This window comes from Eschrichtius robustus, chromosome 3 (genome assembly GCF_028021215.1).
Source record: "Eschrichtius robustus isolate mEscRob2 chromosome 3, mEscRob2.pri, whole genome shotgun sequence".
NCBI lineage: Eukaryota > Metazoa > Chordata > Mammalia > Artiodactyla > Eschrichtiidae > Eschrichtius > Eschrichtius robustus.
In genome coordinates, this window is record NC_090826.1 from 142,356,155 (window position 1) to 142,374,115 (window position 17,961).

The 17,961-nt window shown below is 51.0% G+C and overlaps 1 protein-coding gene across 3 annotated transcripts in view; it reads right to left on the reverse strand.

Moving 5' to 3' along the window:
* The window catches only part of NCF2 (neutrophil cytosolic factor 2), a 28,384-nt gene extending 10,970 nt beyond the window's left edge, over positions 1–17,414 (reverse strand). The window contains exons 1-8 of one of the 3 annotated variants that reach the window (XM_068538413.1): positions 17,085–17,414; positions 14,722–14,804; positions 10,734–10,823; positions 8,408–8,516; positions 4,284–4,418; positions 3,288–3,395; positions 2,936–2,995; positions 1,450–1,493 (exon numbers count right to left, since the gene is read on the reverse strand). In XM_068538413.1, coding sequence (XP_068394514.1) covers positions 1,450–1,493; positions 2,936–2,995; positions 3,288–3,395; positions 4,284–4,418; positions 8,408–8,516; positions 10,734–10,823; positions 14,722–14,804; positions 17,085–17,258 — 803 coding nt within the window. In that variant the 5' untranslated portion in view covers positions 17,259–17,414. Of the gene's footprint in view, positions 1–1,449; positions 1,494–2,935; positions 2,996–3,287; positions 3,396–4,283; positions 4,419–8,407; positions 8,517–10,733; positions 10,824–14,721; positions 14,805–16,852; positions 16,922–17,084 lie in introns of those variants that run through there. The other 2 variants (XM_068538415.1, XM_068538414.1) reach the window with 2 other exon arrangements.
* Positions 17,415–17,961: the final 547 nt, after the last annotated feature.

Below are 17,961 nucleotides of genomic sequence, written 5' to 3' on the forward strand. Positions count from 1 at the left end.
CACTGTCTAGCCTGGACCGCATCCCATCCCATGGCGCTATGGACCAGCAACTACGGACGAGGAGCCGGCTCACTCCAGGCACCTTCTAACTCCACTTCTAACTGCCCAGGTGACCCTGAGCAGGGAGCTTGCCTGCCTGAGGTCCCAAGGGGACTCGGTAGGAAACAGCATGTGAATGTGCTCTGTAGCCATACGTGCAAGTGGCACAAGAGTAAAAGAAATATAACAACGCTCATAACGAGGCCTTGCCATCCCTGCCCTCCCTTCCCTTCTGAGGAGGAAGTTTCCTGGGTATGCTTAGCCAGCGCCCAAGCCGGGGTAGAGCCCAATCAGAGGAAGGGCGCAAGGTGAAGGTGGGTGAGAGCCCACTGGGTGAGGAAGATGAGTTGGGGAGGGGGGCAGAGCAATCACCTAGAGCCAGCATGGGGGTGGGTCAGGCACACGGGAGGGGGACAGAGAGCAGGAGAGATGAGCCGTGAGGCATGGGGGACAGTAAAGGGCTTTGAGGTTGCCTAGCTGTGCCTTGTACAATGTCATGTCCCCTTTACCGTTTCCTCAAGGCCTGCTTTGCTCTTGGGGCATCCCATTTGTGCCACTCCGGAACGTGTGACTGAGGCAGGCCCACGCGCCCTCCACTCACTCTGGCCTTGCTGGTTCTCCCTCCCTCCCACTCTGCTCCTTCCTTTCCCTTCAGCCCCTCCTTTTGTTTCCAAACACCGTATTCATTTATATAGGGGATACTGCCCCCACTAGCACATGGAGAGTTTAGGAATGAGCTAATCCAGCCCCCTGATTTTTATAGTTGCTTTTATATACTTTTTTCACCTTTTGTGACACACTTCCCTATCGGGTGCAGGGGCCAGGCTTGCTTCCTCACTTAGAGATAACTCTTAAGAAAGCTGTAGGTTAGGTCATTCTTGGCTTCTCATCTTACAGAAGCATGACTTCTTTTTCTTGAGTCCTTCCTCTTCCTTCTTCAGGAAATGTGTGCCAATAGGCAGTGAAAAACGCCCACACAGGAAAGGACGTGCCGTTCCAGCTTCCCACTCTGCTCGCCTGACTCCAGAAGCCCGGCCTCCCCTCCTCCGAGGGGGCTGCGGCCGCGGAGAGCTCTCCGCCCTGAGGTCAGCGCGCGGCCCCCAGCGGCCACCTTCCACGGGCACTGCTGCACTTCAGCAACAACCCCTCACTCTCTGGGCGCACCTTGACCTGGGGACACGGGGCCACCACGCAGCTGTGGCCAGACACCCACGGTCGACCCCACCACAGCCAGGGCTCTGTCCTCTGCATCACTCTATTCTAGCCCTGAAAGCAGGAGGAGCCGACATGCTGGGCTAAATTCCACAAGATTTGGCCCCTGACCCCAGCTTCACCTTCTTCAGCCCTTTGTTGCCATCAGTTCAGGCTTGGAGTTTGGATAGTCTGCATTTTGGCCTAAATCTAACTTACCTGAAGATCTCTGGGGTCTTGGGCCTGGGTGGAGGCTCAGCTGCCTATTGAACATTCAGGAGAAATGAAGAAGGGCAGGACAGTAAGTGAAGGAGGGGAAGACAGAACAGACGGTTAATGGTAATTTAAGCCTCCTTCCAGACCAGAACATCAAAGACTGCATTTCTGGCTCAATCAGAACACTGTCTAGGGAGAGGACACAGTGTACCCTGACTAAACACTGGAAAATAACGCCTCCCACCAGCTCCCAGGGCCCAGGTTTCACCAGCATAGCAATTCATCTTGAGCCACACCTGGTCTCTGGAGTTCAGCTGTCACAGAGCAACACGGTGTCATGAGGGTGCTTTTGCCCTCGAGCTCCATCCCCTTCCTGGAACAGTTTCCCAAAGCGCTGCTCTATAGTTACTGTCTGCTCTGTCACATGACACTCGTGGGTATTTAAAAATGAACCCAAGGGCCACTGAGCAAGCAAGACTCTCCTTTTGAGGTGTGTTCCCTGTTCTACACTGAGTAGCACGGAGCCCGGTTCTCCGGGCTTCTTCCCCTCTGGGAGTCCCCTGGCTGCCCTGAAGCCCAAGGGAATCCCGCAAGGCCTTCTTCAACGTTATGGTGAAGAAAGAGGTCAAAGAATTTTGCCTCTCTTGCTCTCCTCCTTTGCTTATCTTACCCTCCAGTGCCCCGGTGTCGGTCCCATTTTGAGCCAGCGGTCATCTCCCTAACCCCGGGACGCTGTCACCGCTGCTCTCGGCGTGACCGGGAGTGTGGACACTGGACCGTGGTTGCCACGCTCAGAAACCCCTCCCTCTGCTAGTGTGGGCCAACACTCCTGCCCACCATGGTTCTTTTGCAGCAGAGCTGGAATTTTCCTTAGCCGGCCCTACCCTCTTCCCTTCATAAGGGAGCTCTGCCTTCACATTTCTAAACCCACTGTCACCTAATCCATCTGGAACTGTGTCTCTGAGCCCAGCTTGAGCAGAAAGATGGTTCACCCTGGGTCCCCCACTTGTGTTCCCGAGGAAATCTCCTGCACGCTGGCAGACAGATGCAGCCAAAAGAGCCACGGCCTCAGGCCCCGGGCCCCATGGGAGTCCCCTACCAGCCCCTGTGTCCTGTGTCTGAGAAGAGGCATTGTGAAAAAGCCTTCCCTAGCTGTGTTTCAATTTCCTGAGAGAATGGTCAAGACTTCGGGAGAGACGATACACCCAGGAGTTCTCTTAGAACTTAGAGAAGTGAAGCCTGGCATCTGGGGAGAAGCAGGAGTGTTGCTTCCTGAGGACTTGAGATTAAGCCTAAAACTGCCTCATTCCCCCACCAGTCATGGGACCCATGACAGAGGATGGTCATGCAGACACCCTCAGAGGCATGGAGAGCTCAGCTGAAGGAGCCCTTAAAACGAGGCAGCTGAGCACAAATATTCTCCCCAGTTGGCTGTTTCACAGAGAGCTCTGGAGACCTCGATCCGTGGAGAAGGACAGGACCGCCTCACCTGTGGCTGCAGAGGGGCAAACCCCGAGAAACTGTCTTGATCCACCACAGATGCCACGACCTGAAATTGAGAAAGGAAGGTGTGAGGGCTCGGTCAGCAATGCTTCCCCATCCCTCTGTGGTTTTCCCCAAGATTCCCTCCTTTCTCACACCCTGGATCTGTTCTCACGGGTACTTGGTTCCAGAAGTGGAGGGCGGCTAAGGATGGGCTTGCTGACCCTCTGGGTTAGAAGTTGCTGCTCTCCCAGGGCAGAACCACAAGGCAGGTGCCCTTTTCCCAAGAGTCCCTCCCCCCTTGCTCCATAGGGCCCATGCCAGAGGGATCTCAGGGGACGCTGAGTGACCTCACTTACCGTGGCCTTGCCTAGGTAATCCCTCTTGACCAGCTGAGCCACTTGCTTTTCATTTGGCTGAAACAGCCTGCCCACAGGGATCACCACTGGCTCATACAGCTTCTGTTTCTAAAACACAGAGAACATCGTCTTTTATTACCTGTGAAATGGGGCTAAGGGTGCTTGTCCTGCCTCCCTCAATGAACGGATGCATGGATCCGTTGAGATAACCTCACAAGAGCACTTTTTCTCAATGTGCAGGGCCGGACTTGTTATTATTTCAGGGTGTCTAAGGTAGGACCGTTTGGGTTCACAATCGCCTTACACCGAGAGGCCATGAGGACATCTGTGGGTGTTGCTTGCCCAACACGCTCTTTTCCTAGGGGAGCTGCCCCTTTCCCACTCTGTGTGGCTCAGGCAGGGCTGTCACTCACGGCCTGGGAGGCAACACAACCACAAAGGTGGCCCGGGACCCAAGTAAGGCCCACGACAGTGCTCTCTTGGGACTGGTGTCCGCAGACGTGGACGGGCATGTACAGACTGACTTGAGCCCCCTTGTTCCTGGTGTTTAAAAATCTTATTTAAAACCAGCTTCATCCCCAGCTGCACTCAAACTATGGCTACTTTTCACCATTCGTTCATATAATCAATGCATTTTTGTTGAGAGCTGTCATGTACCTGGCACGGAGCCAGGTTTCGAGGACCCAGGGGTGAGCAAGCGGGCACAGCCTCTGCCCTTGTGTGCTGGCCCCAGCCCCCAGCCTCCCCCCATCCCCGGCTGCCACCAGGCACCCTCAGAGGGGCATGAGGAGGGCTCTGCCGTCCCATACTCTAGGCCCCAGCTTCTCAGACTTCCAGATTCAAGATCCCACATGGAAACATGCCCCAAGATCAGTATTACCCAGAGTTCAGAGGAGGTAAAAGCACCACGATTATGACTTCCCGATCCGCACGTGCACCAAAACAAACACAAACCCAAGCAAATCCTCCTGCCACCTGCTTCCCCAGCGCACTCACCCAGACACTTTCCATGGCTTTGTCGATTTTGGAATGTCTCGGCTCAGACTTCATGTTCACAGCCAATGCTAAATGTTCCTCAGCCTTTTTCCATTCCTCCTTCTTGGCGTACATGAAAGCAATATTATATAACACCTAGAAAAGCACAGGCCACAACATAAAACTTGAGGCTGCTCCGAATCTAGGAACCACGCAGGGGAGAGCTTGCACGTGTGTTCCCGGAATGTTGCCTGGTGACATTTCTCCCTTTCCCAGCTCTCCTGGGAATATCCAAAATACAATCAATCTTGCTCCTGAGTTATATCTAGCACAAGGACGGTGTGAAGAAAACATCATGTAATGCACAAATACAACATCGTGTGCATTCTTTCAACAGCCAGGTAGGTCAGGAGGGGACGAGAATTATTGTGTGGTTTTGGTATTGAGAACAGTGATGTGCTCAAGGCCCCTTGAAGAGCTGGGAATAAAATACAGGCCTGTGGCCTCCCAGACCGGCTTCTGCCACTGAGCCAGCGCTCAAAGACTGGACAAGTGTGGGATGGAGAGAGAGAGGGCTCCAGATGCATCATTCGGCATCAGCACCAAGAGAACCCTGTCCAGAACACAGGAGTAACAAGACTGTGATGTAGTCATACGGGCAGGAGGAAACGCTATGGGCAAAAGTCCACTGGAGGTGGAAAGAGGCTCGATACAAACCCAGGGCAGCACTATACCTGGGGTGGGAGAAAATCAAGATGGCAACTAACAAGTAGGGTTTACTTTACTTCTTTTTAACGACAGTGCGGCAAGTTCTTAGGGCTCCTTGCGGCATGGATGGAGGATGACTGAACAGCCAGGAGCTGCTGCAAGCTTTTCACAGGTGAATGTGATGGGAGTCACAGCCTGATGCCCCGGGGTGGGGTGTGGGCAGTTCTCCAGGGCCTCAGAGAGGAGGTAGAGCTGGTCAACTGAGGCCCCGCTGGAGAAGGGGATTGTTGGCCTTCCAAGCTGTAACCCGCGGAGGCAGTGCAGCGGAGGTACCCCAGGGCTGTTTGCTAGTATGTGGCCTCGGCTTCATTATAAAATGGTGATAATAACGTTTCCTGCCTCCAGATCTTTGTAAGAAATAAATAATTCACATAGAGCACTGAGTTCAATTGCTTGGCACACACTAGGTGCTGAATAGCTGTTCATTACTCTCATTACTATCATCTGGGGAACTATCTCAGGACTTGCCGGCAGGCTGAGCAAAGAGGTCTCGCCTGCCTTCTCAGGGAGAGCCCACATGGTTTGGGGGAAGATCACAGGGCCAAGTCTGCAGACTGATGCCATCTGGGGATTCTTTGTGTTTGCAGTCAGAAGGCTGAATCTACGAAGAACTTGGGGCTCCCGGAAATCAGTGCTGCCTGATACCATTGGTATCAGCGATACCATTTACTGACCGCCTCTTTGGGCCAGGCGCTTTATCTGTGTTATCTCTAACCCCACAACCACCATACAAGGTAGGGGCCTCACTTCTGTGCTTCCATAGTCCTTCCCTAGCACTTCTCTTGTCCTAACCTCATCACCTTGCATTACACGTGACCATAAGCTTCTGGCTGCTGACACTGGCTTGTGGACTCCTGGACCTCCATTGACTGACGCTAGCAGGCATTATAAATGTATGCAAAAACGAGTGAATTTATTAGCAAATGTGTATGAGGTAAGTACTCAGCCTTTCTTCACAGATGATGAGGAACCTGAGGCTTGGAAATGACACATAACTTCCCTAGGTTTATACAACTAGTAAGTGTTGGGCAGGGATCTGACCACTGTCTCTCTGATCCCAAAGTCCTTGCTTTAGTGGCAGCCAGATCCCAAGATGGCTCCCGTGATTCTCACCCTCCCACATCCAAGGGAGCTGACAGGTGTAGCCAATAGAATATTATGGAAAAGAGGGGGGTGTGACATTGGAAGCTAAGTTATAAAAGACACTGATGTTCCATATTACTTTCCCTTGGTTCATTACTTCCTCTGGGGGAAGTCCATGTCGTGACAGGACTCGGGCCGCCTTATGGAGAAGTTCATGTGGCAGAGAACTGAGGCCTCCTGACAACCAGTAACACTAACTTGCCAGGCATCTAAGTCACCTTAGAAGTAGATCCTCCGGCCCCAGTCAAGCTTTCAGATGACAGCAGCCCTGCCAGCATCCTGACTGCAACCTCATGAGAGCCTCTGAGCCAGCACCACCCAGCCAAGCTTGGGTTCCTGACCCCAGAAACTGTGAGAGAATAAACGGTATTGTTTTAAGCCACTCTGCTGTAGAGCAATTTGGTAATCAGCAGCAGATAATTAATACACTTCTCTATACCAGTCTGCCACCCACACGGTGATTTGGTCCAGGGCCTCATCCAGATAAAAAGGACAGTTCATCAAGGCAAGTATGGATGGGGGCATGGTTAGTTTTTCCATAGAGTTAGTGGCTGGTGCTGAACGATGGACACAGGGACCAAGCCCAGACACAGAGATCTAGACTCCCTTCCTGGGCTATTTCTGAGCAGCAATGAGCTGTTGTCCTCTGCATACATGCTTGGCCAGCCCAGCCCAACCCTGACCATGTGTGCAGGAAGAAAGAGCTCGAAGCCATTTAAAACTTCCTGTTTGGTTCTCAGCCACCTGCCCTTAAGACCTTTTCTAGCAACAGGTTTTTATGACTCCATGACTGGAAAAGCCCCAGACTCTTTTCAAAAAGGATGGTGTGATTTCTCAGAACCCTGGTGGGAAGGGAGCAGTGGCTTTATAAGTAGGGAAGTGACTGGAGTGTCCCATGTGGTATACAGGACCCTGAAAAGTCCAGCCTCACTTACAGAGAAGACCATACAGCCAGTATTTCCTGCCCCCTGGTCATTTCAGCTCCAGCTAGAGGGGGAACGTTCCTCCCATGGAATTCTGCTTTGATGGTACCATTCTAAGATTCTTTCTCTAGAGGTTCTGGGTAAATGATTCTCAATCAGGGGTAATTGGCAATATCTAGAGACATTTTAGGTTGTCACACTGCGGGTGGGGTGCTGTAGGAATCTAGTGGGTAGAGGACAGAGATGCTGTTCAACATCCTACAATGCACAGGCCAGTCCCCACAATAAAGAATGAGCTGGTCCAACGTATCAAAAGGACCACAGTTGAGAGACGGTACTCTAGAAGCTGGCCAAATGCCAGCCAATTCCCACCGAAAAGCCTCATTTCCCTAGTCTGGGAGAACTGAAGTGAGTCGCTATCCTGTCACAGGGCTGGGTGGGGATGTGTGTCCCCAGGGGCCCAGGCAGCTGTGGACTCTATTATTAGCCCTGAGTGACCCTGGGGACACTTGGCTTCTCCTGTCTGAGAAACTAAAACAAGGGGACATTTTTTCACCAATTCTTCTAAATAAAGATCTATGATACTTGCATGAATTTTAATTTTAAAGCTACTGGTATATATTTGGGGTTTATAACGGGAGTGGAGAGGGTGGGTTGGAAAAAGTACATGAACCTATAAAGTCACAGCCAGACATGCCTCTCCGTCTTGGTCATACAGAACATAAGTTATCCTTCTATGGAGACCTTTCCTAACTGTGTGCTCTGTGCTGTTCTTTGACCAGGAGGGGACAGCTTGGTGCTAAATTGTCCTCACTCTCTCTTTGGGTATATACCAAGTACATGAGGCCAGACCATTCATCGCAAAGAGTGTGAACTTGGGAACTGAGCAGGGTTAAGGCAGGTTCTGTATGGCGAGTGAACCCGTGATTTTGGATTTGTCAGTATAATGCTGAGAAAATTGCCTGTTCACCTGAATTATGCAAATTATTATGACAACTTTCACAGGCCAACATAGTCGTGTGCAGCCAAGCCTCCCTTCAGAGAGGGAGGCTTCAGCAAACTCATGACTACATGGTCCTTTGAGCCTCACGTTAATAAAATCCATGCACTCAGGTAACTGAGGACTCCATGAGGAGCCCGAAGCAATTGATCTGAGTCTTTTCTTAAGGGAAAAATCTGAGTCCCAAGGCAGGGGAGGCGAAATGCCTTTTCCAGGCTCCCGGATGTGTCAACAGATCAATGTGCATCTCAACTGTCAGCTGCCCCTCAGCCAGCATCCACTCCTGCCCAGGCTGGGCCCTTCCTCCTCACCTCACAGGCAAACAGCTTGAACGGTAGCCCCAGGATCTTGTAGTCGATCAGCTGGTTCCCTCGAAGCTGAGTCAAGGCCTCCTTAAGGTCTTTAAGGGCGGAATCATATCTGCAGGAAAGAAACCAGTTGAAGGCACGGAGGAACAAAGAATAAAATGTGTGTCTGCTTCTCTTTGCCCATCCGTCTCACTAGGACAAGAAGCCTGTCTAATCTCTTTTGACCTTCCCTAGTTTTTCGCCAATCCTGAGCCCCAGCATTCCATAGAACCCAGTGTGAACGGTACCCCCTGGGGTGGTGCATGCCAGCAACCCTGCCAGCCTCCCAGTTTCAGGCAGCCACAGGTATTTCTGTCTCAGTCTCCCCTGAGAGCTTTAAGCAGAGCAGCACACGCTGGCCTCCACGTCCCCACGGAGCTGATCAGAGCACGGCTTGTGCCTTGCTTCCCACCCGGAGGCCAGGCCAGCCTGACGCAGCTCCAGGGGGCCCCTCCTCACAGCCACCGGCATCACCCTCCTGCCCAGAGCCTTCTCCTTCAGCTTCTTCTGAGTCCAGCTTAGCTCTTGGTTTTGTGGCCTTTGTAGTCTCCTGTCCCCTCCCTCCTCCTCCACACACTTTGGGAAAAAGAAAACAGAAACCATCACTTAAGCCAGACAGCATTTCTAACACTTCTGGCGCTGCCCTTCTGCTATGTTGGGTTGGCATTGTGCTGGCTGGCTCAAGGTGGACCAGGGCGGCTGTCATGGGATTCGTGGTGGAGAACAGGGCCGACCATATCAACAGTGCCCATGGGCGGGACTTCCCTGGTGGTGCAGGGGTTAAGACTCCGGGCTCCCAATGCAGGGGGCACGGGTTCGATCCCTGGTCAGGATCCCACATGCCACACAGTGTGGCCAAAAAAACACCCCCAAACAAACAAACAAACCCAAAAACCACTTAAAAAAATAGTGCCCATGGGGGCCCGGGCAGGACCTGGACCAGACCTGCTCGGCCTGCCCCTGACCTCCACAGATGCCCTGGTGGGAGGGAGCCATTGCCAGGCAGCAGGGGGTAGAAGCAGCAAAAGTCAAGCTCTCCCCATCCCCACGCCAGCCCCTGGCCTGGCAGGAACAAATGTGGCTGTCCGGTGGCTCCCAGCAGGCCACGGAACCAAAAGCCCCCCGGCCACTGTCTGACCCAGAGCTGCCACGTGTGGCTTCTCTTGAAGGCAAGCCTGGGATCTGGACACAGGCTGGTGGGGACCCTCGAGAGGTGGTGTGGGGTAATGAAGGCACCCTAGGACAGGGGCCGAGAGACTGGGGCCAGCCCCGCCGCTAACTGGGAGACCCTGGCAAATTGCTTCCCTGGCCTCAGCTTCCACGTTGATATTACAGGGAGCGCATTGTTTACAAGGAGCATATTACACTCAAGGAGCAGAGCACATGAGGGGCTGACTACTAAGTGCCCCTGGATCTCATTTCTGAGGTCACACCCACCCAGACTGGAGTCCTGTCTCCGCCACTTACTATCTAGTGACAAAGGGCAAGTCACCTAATTTCTCTGTTTCCTCATCTTTAGAATTAGAGAATAGTAATAGCACAGAGCATTCAGGTGCTTAGGACGGTGCCTGGCACACACAGTAATTTACTATTTTTATTAATGTATATATATATAAATAATATAATATACATATTAATATATATAATAATTTACTATTGTTATTAATATTTGTAGATCCAGCTCTAAAACTGGCAATTAAATTCATATAGCAACCTTTTCTTCCATGCTTACTTAACACTGTATACTGTATTAACTCTTATCAGGAGATAAAAACACATAGTTGTAGAAGCTGGAACACTGATCTCAGGGAAGCCTGGAGTGGGCCAGGAGGGCAGGCTGGCCAGGAGGTCCCAGGGTGGCAGCAAGGTGGGGGGAGGGAAGCTGGACATTCTGTCGTCATTTGGTTGGAAGGAAGTCCCACAGCTGCAGGGGCTGCAGGAGGAACAGCTGCAGGAGACCTGCGTTTGAAACAGAAGGATGGTTTCCTCTAACACATCCTTGTTAATGAAGCTGATTGTAAAACCTGTTTAAAAGCAGGCAGGTCATTCCTCAAGAAGCAAGAAGCATTTCAAGTCATTTACACATCCTTTTAGGCATTCCCTTGAAGGGGGACGAGGTCAGCATCTCTGTTCTCTCTAAGCCGGAAGATGGGGTGACTGGCTCTGACTCACTGAGCCAAGAAGAAGCGGGCAGGCGGAAAGGCAGGTGTCCCGTTTCACGTTCCACTGCCTGTTTGTGAGAGCGCGGAAGGTCCTCGGAGGGCACGCGTGAGGTGCTGTCACCACTAACCTGTGAAGTAACAACGCCTGTGTCTCCCTGGGGTTGAATGAGCCCAACAAAATCCTCCTCATAATTCTGCCCATCGGGATGGTTACAGATCTGGGCCCAGGAGGAGGGAGAAAGAAAGAACTGACGTTATTCAAAAGGCTTGCTTTGTGTTTAAAACGGGGTGGGGGTCCCCCTGCTAGATGTCTGTATTTGAACCTGTCTTTGACAGCATCGCCCTGACCGCCGGCTGCCAGCCTCTCCTCAGCACCCCCGTGTCTACCGGGAGCTGCTCCCCTGGGGCATCTGCTTGGACACACAGCTCTGCTTCCTGCTGCACAGGGTCTGACTAAGCTCAGGATGAAAATTCCAGAAGAGCCTTCAGCCCCGAGCTGGGGGCAGCGCGCTGTGCGGCCCCTGCATCCCTCCAGCTCTGCCGCAGGAGGTTTCCTCCGTGCCACCTGGAACGCACAGCGTCCCCTAGGAGGCCGAGGTGCTGGAAGCTTCCCGCCCTCCCCCCACAGGCTCTGCTGGGCTGGGCCGGAGGGCTTTCCTCACGCACACACCCGCCTGGGGAATGTCACCCGCCTGGGCTGCCCTGGCTGCTCGGCAGCGTGGTGGCAAACTCGCTGATGCTTCTCACCAGCTCTGAGCCTGGGAGGGTCTGTAGCCCTCATGTCTGTGATACTTCCTGGAAAGGTTTCTCGGTAACTGCCGAAGTTCCCGACTGTTCCTGCTCTGCCAGCGCCCCCGTGCAGACTAGAATCCTGCAGTCCACACACTCGGATAATGGACAGAGTCTGAGCCAGCTGAGAGGAGTCGAAATGTCACACACCTCCACGCCCGGGGCTGGGGCCATGCCCGTTCCCGTTTCAGACGTCAGGGAAAAGGCTCTGCTGTGTTGCCTCTTTGGGCAGCTTCACCTAAAGGGTCTCGCTATATTACCAGGGCCCTCATATTCAGAAGGCCAGGATCTGAAAGGCACCTTGAGCTTCCCTCCCCTTTCGGATGACAAGGCGGGGGTCAGAGAGGTGAGACAGCCAGCCGCAGCCATCCTCAGCCCTGACCTGCCTGCTCAGAACGACTCTACCTTCGTTCTGGTGGAACTTTATAACGACAGAAGAGCAACCCAACAACTTCTGAAAGTGGGAAAAGCTGAGAGAAAAAACATCTATAACACCACCTTAAAACAAGTCCTGTTGTAATCTGAAGCTAATCCACTCATTACGAAGCGATTGTTCCAAGTCCCCATGGCACTTATCTAAAAAGATCTCCTTTAGCGCTTGCCCCATTCTGCTTTGCGTTATAGTGCTTGTGACCTCTTCCCCTTTTTAATGTATAAGTTCCTTGAAGCAGAGGATATATTTCACCTGCTTTCACTTAATAATTCCATAAGCATTTATTAATACTATACTAGATGCTGAAAGCTAGTCTTAATACTATACTGGATTCCAGAGTGAAGAAGTATTCTTCCCTCGCGAGCAGTAGAGGAGACAAATATACAGGCACATATCCGTCGTAGAGGAGACAGATGTGACAAAAGGACACACAAAAGAGAGTGGTGGCCGCCCTAGCGGGTGAGTGTGCCTGGGGCAAAGGCCGGAGGAGGCGAGTGGGTGGACAGCACTGAACCACAGAGTCATAGGCAAGGGAAGCTGCCCTTTATCCTGTAGTAATGGGATCCAGCGGAGGTTCTTAAACAGACCACATTTCTTTTTTTAAGATGATCACTCTGGGATATGGGTGGAGAAGGCAAGACAGGTGGCTTGGAAATCAGTTTGGAAGTGATTGCAATAGTCCTGGTGAAAAATGGGGTCTAAACTAGGGCAGTGCTGGAAGGGAGGGAGAGAGATGGGTGCATCTAAAAGATATTTAAGAAGTCAACTTGACCAGGTTTAGGAAAAGAGACATTCTGGGTTGATCCCAGGTGGACACTTAGTAGCTGGCCGGGAACGGATGGAGATCAATCCAACAGGAGAGGGTGTGATCCTTAAGGGTTCATGCATGATTTTCAGGGGACACTGAACCCCCTGAAATTGTACATAAAAGTATGTATGTGCTTGTACGTGTTTTGGGGGGAAGATAGCCCATATATTTTGCTATTTCTCAACCACTGTTATAGTGATAAAAAGAGAGAGTCAAGAGCTGAACCTTGGGGAGGGGAGGACACCAACGCCTATGGATTGAGCGAAAGAAAAGAAGGCAGCTTAGGGCTGAGAATCGTGCTTCATTTACATTATTTTCTCAATAGATAGTTATTGAATTAAAGATAAAACTTGGTAGATTTTTCTCTTAGATTGAACTATTATCAATCACAGACTAATTGAATCCTGGGTCTTATTCCTGGATTTTTCTGAGGTCTTTTTGACTCACTCAGTATATGAGCCTTTCAGATTCTGGGACTTCCGGGCATTTCACGTAGAAATTTCTTCTGGGAGGCTCCCCTCTTCGCCATCCGTCTCTCCTCATCAGAGGTTGTTAGATTAGAACTAATTAAAGGATGGCCTTAGAGTTTGTCTTTTGAGATTTAAGATCAACTGGATGATTTGTGCTCAGACCTGCCTGCATACCCTATACACCCAGAGGATAGCAGGGATGAGGGAAGGGGGGACCGAGAAGGAGGAGAGCATTAAGAAAGGAGACAGAGGCATGATGTTGCCAAGAAGTAAAGGCCTGCATCGCCTCTCTCAGCTCAAGGCTTTCTCTTCTCAGACTGCCTCTGTGTCTGCGGTTCTTCTTCTGGGGAGACTTCACCCCTGCTCTTACCCATTCAGGTAATCAACTGCATCTACATCTTGCAAGTCCTCTGAGCTTCTTCTGGTGGTTGCCCCTAGCAACAGCTCTGCATAGCGGCCTTGCAGGCTTGGTTTCTGACTAAACCCTAGGATCAAAGTCTTCCAGGGTTGCATGTAGAGCATCAGAGCCCAGCCCACCCCTTCCCCAGTGCTTGGACAACCTCTACAGCCTCCCCTTTGCCCCACCAATGACGCCCTGCCTCACCTGTCGTGCACATACATACACACCATGCCCCTACTGACCGTTTTCACTGTTTGAAAGTTCTTCATGAGCCTGAGCTGAATCGTCTTCACTAGAACTTATACACACTAATGGGACAATTTCTACAAAGGGTCAGTTCACCATCCCCTAAAACATTTAAAACTGATGCTTAGAATATGTTTTCTTTGTTATTTGTATGTTATTGGGATATTTGGGGGAGGGGTGTGGGAATTGAGATTAACTTTCATTTTCTATTTATTTGTCTTTTTTTGCTAATATTTTGTGTTGACTGTAAATGCACCAAAAGTACAGAAAGGTTGGTAAAGAAAACGGAAACCCCTATAATTTCACTGCCTGGAGAAAACTGCTGACAACCTTTTGGTCTACGGCCTTTCAGACTATTCTGCAAAATAGAAATGGAATTGAGCTATACATACTATTTTGAAATCTGTTTTAAATTTAGTATCTATGGTGAACTTTCTATGTTAAGACATATGCTACTTATTTATCTGTATTAATATATTCTTGTACATATAATGTTGCTTATGTTCTCACCTTGGTGGCTGAATTATATCTCATTGAATGGATTAAACCGGGTGTTTGAAAACACGTTCTGCAGGAATGAAGGAAGGTTTTGACGTGGCTTCATGCCGATTGTCATTGTGTGACAGCTCAATACCTCAGAGTAGTAGACCACCATGGATGCTCCCTTGATGGACAAGGTATCACCACCTGGGCTATGACCCATCAGGAACACTGGTGGGGTGCCACACCTAGCCTGTGGTGGTTATGTAGGCTCACTGTGGGCCATAACTGGGCAGCAGGCCTGCCTTACCACCCCAGAGAGAGCTTCTGCCTCTTGCTGACTGATTGCATAACTTCCCAGAGAAGGTCCAGTCATGCTTCCCAACAGAGGCTGGGGAGATACTGCTCAAACACCACGTCTGGCATCACCAAGACCCCCTCGGGGTTTCTCTGGGCACTCCTCCAGCTTGCGCAACACTGGACCACTTACTTCTCCATCTGGTAGTAGAGCATCCCTCGTTGGAAGTAGGCCACTGCCAGGTGCTTGTCTCGGTTAATGCTTTTGGTGAAGGCCTGTGGGGAGAACAGACAGGCTGTGAGGAGGTGTGAGATGAGCCAGAGGGTGAGGCAGGAAGGGTCACGAGAATGGTTCCTGTCTTGAAGGTGACCGGAGGCTGAGGGGTCAGAATGCCCTGTGTTGTCCCTTCCTAGTGGCACAGCATGAGGCAGTTTACCTAATCTCCTTGAACCTTAGTTTTCTCCTCCGTAACATGGGGATATTCATATCTGCCTTTCAAGATTACTGACAGGATTAAAATAATAAAAGTAATCAAATTTGAAAATAACCTAATTAAAATGTTATATACAGCGTTATATTTATTTTATAAATGTATTACAGAAATATTATGCAATTAAGGTAATTATCTGTATGTGTGTTCTTATGGCCATTTTGTTCACTGTTTTGAAATATTATACAATTTAAATAATAACAAATAAGAATGCATAGAAAATGCCAGGAGTGAGGACTCAAGTATGAAACCAAAGAAAGAATGAGATGCCAGAGCAGAAGAAAGCAAAGAGAAACCTAGAGCAGGGAGACGAAGGGTGGACGGCGGAGTGGGCGAGCCAGGAGGTGAGCTGGGCCGCACAGCCTCGCCCAGGAGCCCCGAGAGGCCGGAGGCCACAGCCACTGCTGGCAGAGCTGCACCCAGACCAGCTGCCGAGCTTTGCCAACCTCTTCTCCTGACGGTGCACCTGCGGTGCCGTTTGCTCAGCCCCTGGGCAGGCCCCGGAGAGGAGGTGGGGGTCCTCTCCCTCCAGCCAGATGCAGGGCCCTCCTGCACTCCTGTCTGCCCACTCTGGAGCCGGAGGCAGGCTTGGTAGTCTCTGCAGGTGTACCAAGCGGCCTATCTCTCCCTCTTTGTCAGGGTGAGAATGGCTGTGGTAGCAACTAGCCCTTTCAAGGGGCCGGCGAGTCAGTCGTCTGGCCACACCACCTTGCAAAGACTTGCAGTAAAAGGTAAAAATAAGGACTAACATTTACACAGTGGTGTGAAGTTACACAGCACTTTAATAGTTGGTGCCTCCTATATGGGAATAGAATCTAAAAAAGAGTGGATATACGTATATGAATAACGGATTCACTTTGCTGTACAGCAGACACTAACCCAACACTGTAAATCAACTATACCCCAATAAAAATTAATTTAAAAAAATAGTTGGTGCCTCACTCCATCTTCATGATGTTTAACCTCTCCAGAAGCTGAGAGCCAGAAGTCTACATGACTTCCTGAAGACCAAAGGTCCAGAGAGAGGCAGAGCTGGGGTTTGATCCTAGATTTTCTGCTTCCAAACGCCATACCGTTTCCAGCTTACCATGCCCAATCTGAAAAAGTGATTGTTGAGAATGCTCAACCCCATACTAGGGAGGATGAGAGAAAAAATAGTTGAGAAAGGTGCCATGACATCCCACAACTTGTCCTAAGCAGACATCATTAATCAATCACCGTCTGCTTTCCTTCCACCAGCCTCAGAATCCTTAAAAGAATGAGCCACAGGGCTTCCCTTGTGGCGCGGTGGTTAAGAATCCGCCTGCCAATGCAGGGGACACGGGTTCGAGCCCTGGTCTGGGAAGATCCCACATGCCGCGGAGCAACTGGGCCCGTGAGCCACAACTACTGAGCCTGCGCGTCTGGAGCCTGTGCTCCGCAACAAGAGAGGCCGCAATAGTGAGAGGCCCGCGCACCGCGATGAAGAGTGGCCCCCGCTCACCGCAACTGGAGAAAGCCCTCGCACAGAAACGAAGACCCAACACAGCCAAAAATAAAAAAAAAAAAAAGAATGCGCCACATAATTGATCAGAATTGTCACTTGAGATGAAACTGATTTTTCTTAAGCACCTCCTCTTGATCTCTTGGGCAGGCAAAGCTCACACACAGGAACGTCTCGGAAAGCCAAAAGCAGTGCTTTAAAATCAGGTGTGAAGCAGTGAGATGGAAATTCTGTGGCTAGCAGCTGATAGAAGAAAACATAAAGTAGGGAGGCTTTCAAAAAGGTGTTAAAGAAAGTTTCCAGAATGATTTGAATGTAATAGATGGAGAATAAAGGAGAACATAACCCACAGCTAAGGGTTCCCAGCCGGCTGCTTGTTAGAACCACCTGGGGAGCTTTTCAAAACTGTGGCCGCGCAGGCCCCACCCCAGGCCAGTTGAATCGGGACCTCTGGGGGTGGGTTGGGCCTGGGCAGCTTTTGTGCTTCCGAAGCTCCTGAGAGGTTTCTAAAGAGAAGCCCGGCTGAGAACCGCTAATGACAAAGGCCCGGGGGAGGCCACGGGCACAGGCACCTCCACTCACCTCCTCCGCCTCGGGCATGCTTCCCAGGATCGTGTGCAAGCAGCCGATGTTGAAGCAAATCCTGGAGTGGGGGTCCTGGACGGCGGTGAAGGCGTCCAGGGCTCCCCTCCAGTCCTTCTTGTCGGCTGCTAGCACCCCTTCATTCCAGAGGCTGATGGTCTCGACCAGGGACATGGCCAGGTGCAAAGCGGGAGGCCGTGAGCTGGTGTCTCCCCGGGCAGGGCAGCCTTGGCCCTCACTTTCCTGGCCTGGAGCTCAGAATGGGGCACAGCCTCCCTTAAGACAACTTAGTGTTGCAAAGGCGGCAGGAAATGTCCCCACCTTTTGGCAACTGACGCGTAAGGCTATCGCGAAAGAAAAGGAAAGAGAAGGAGAGAGAGGGCAAGCAGGGCGGAGTGTGGAGGAGAGAGGAAGTGCATCAGAGACTGCCCGTGATGCAGCAGTTCCCCAAAATGCTTCTGCTGTGTCCCCCGGCTCTTCCTCTCTGTCTTCCTTCCCCATCTGTGGGTGGCAGCTTCTGGCCAGAGCTCTGACCCCAGGCTCAGGGTGACCTCTGGCTCCCTGTCAAATGAGGGTGTTGGATGACAAAATAGCTCTTTTCAGTCTCGAATGAATGTTTTGCTCACTTCCTCACACCCTCATAGACCGTCTTGATATATTTGGTTTTTTGTCTTGAGCTGAAATTGGCAATCAAATTTCTGAGCAGGATGGTCTTGGGTGTACATCTGGGACTGAGATACTTTTGTGAACACTTAGGAAGCTCAGAGGGAGCCAGTCTCCTGCAAATGGCAAAATTAGGAACCAGATATGATAGTGAATTGTGACTTCTCCCATCCTTCTGTGAAAAACTGAAGAGACAAGGGGTCTCATTGGTGAC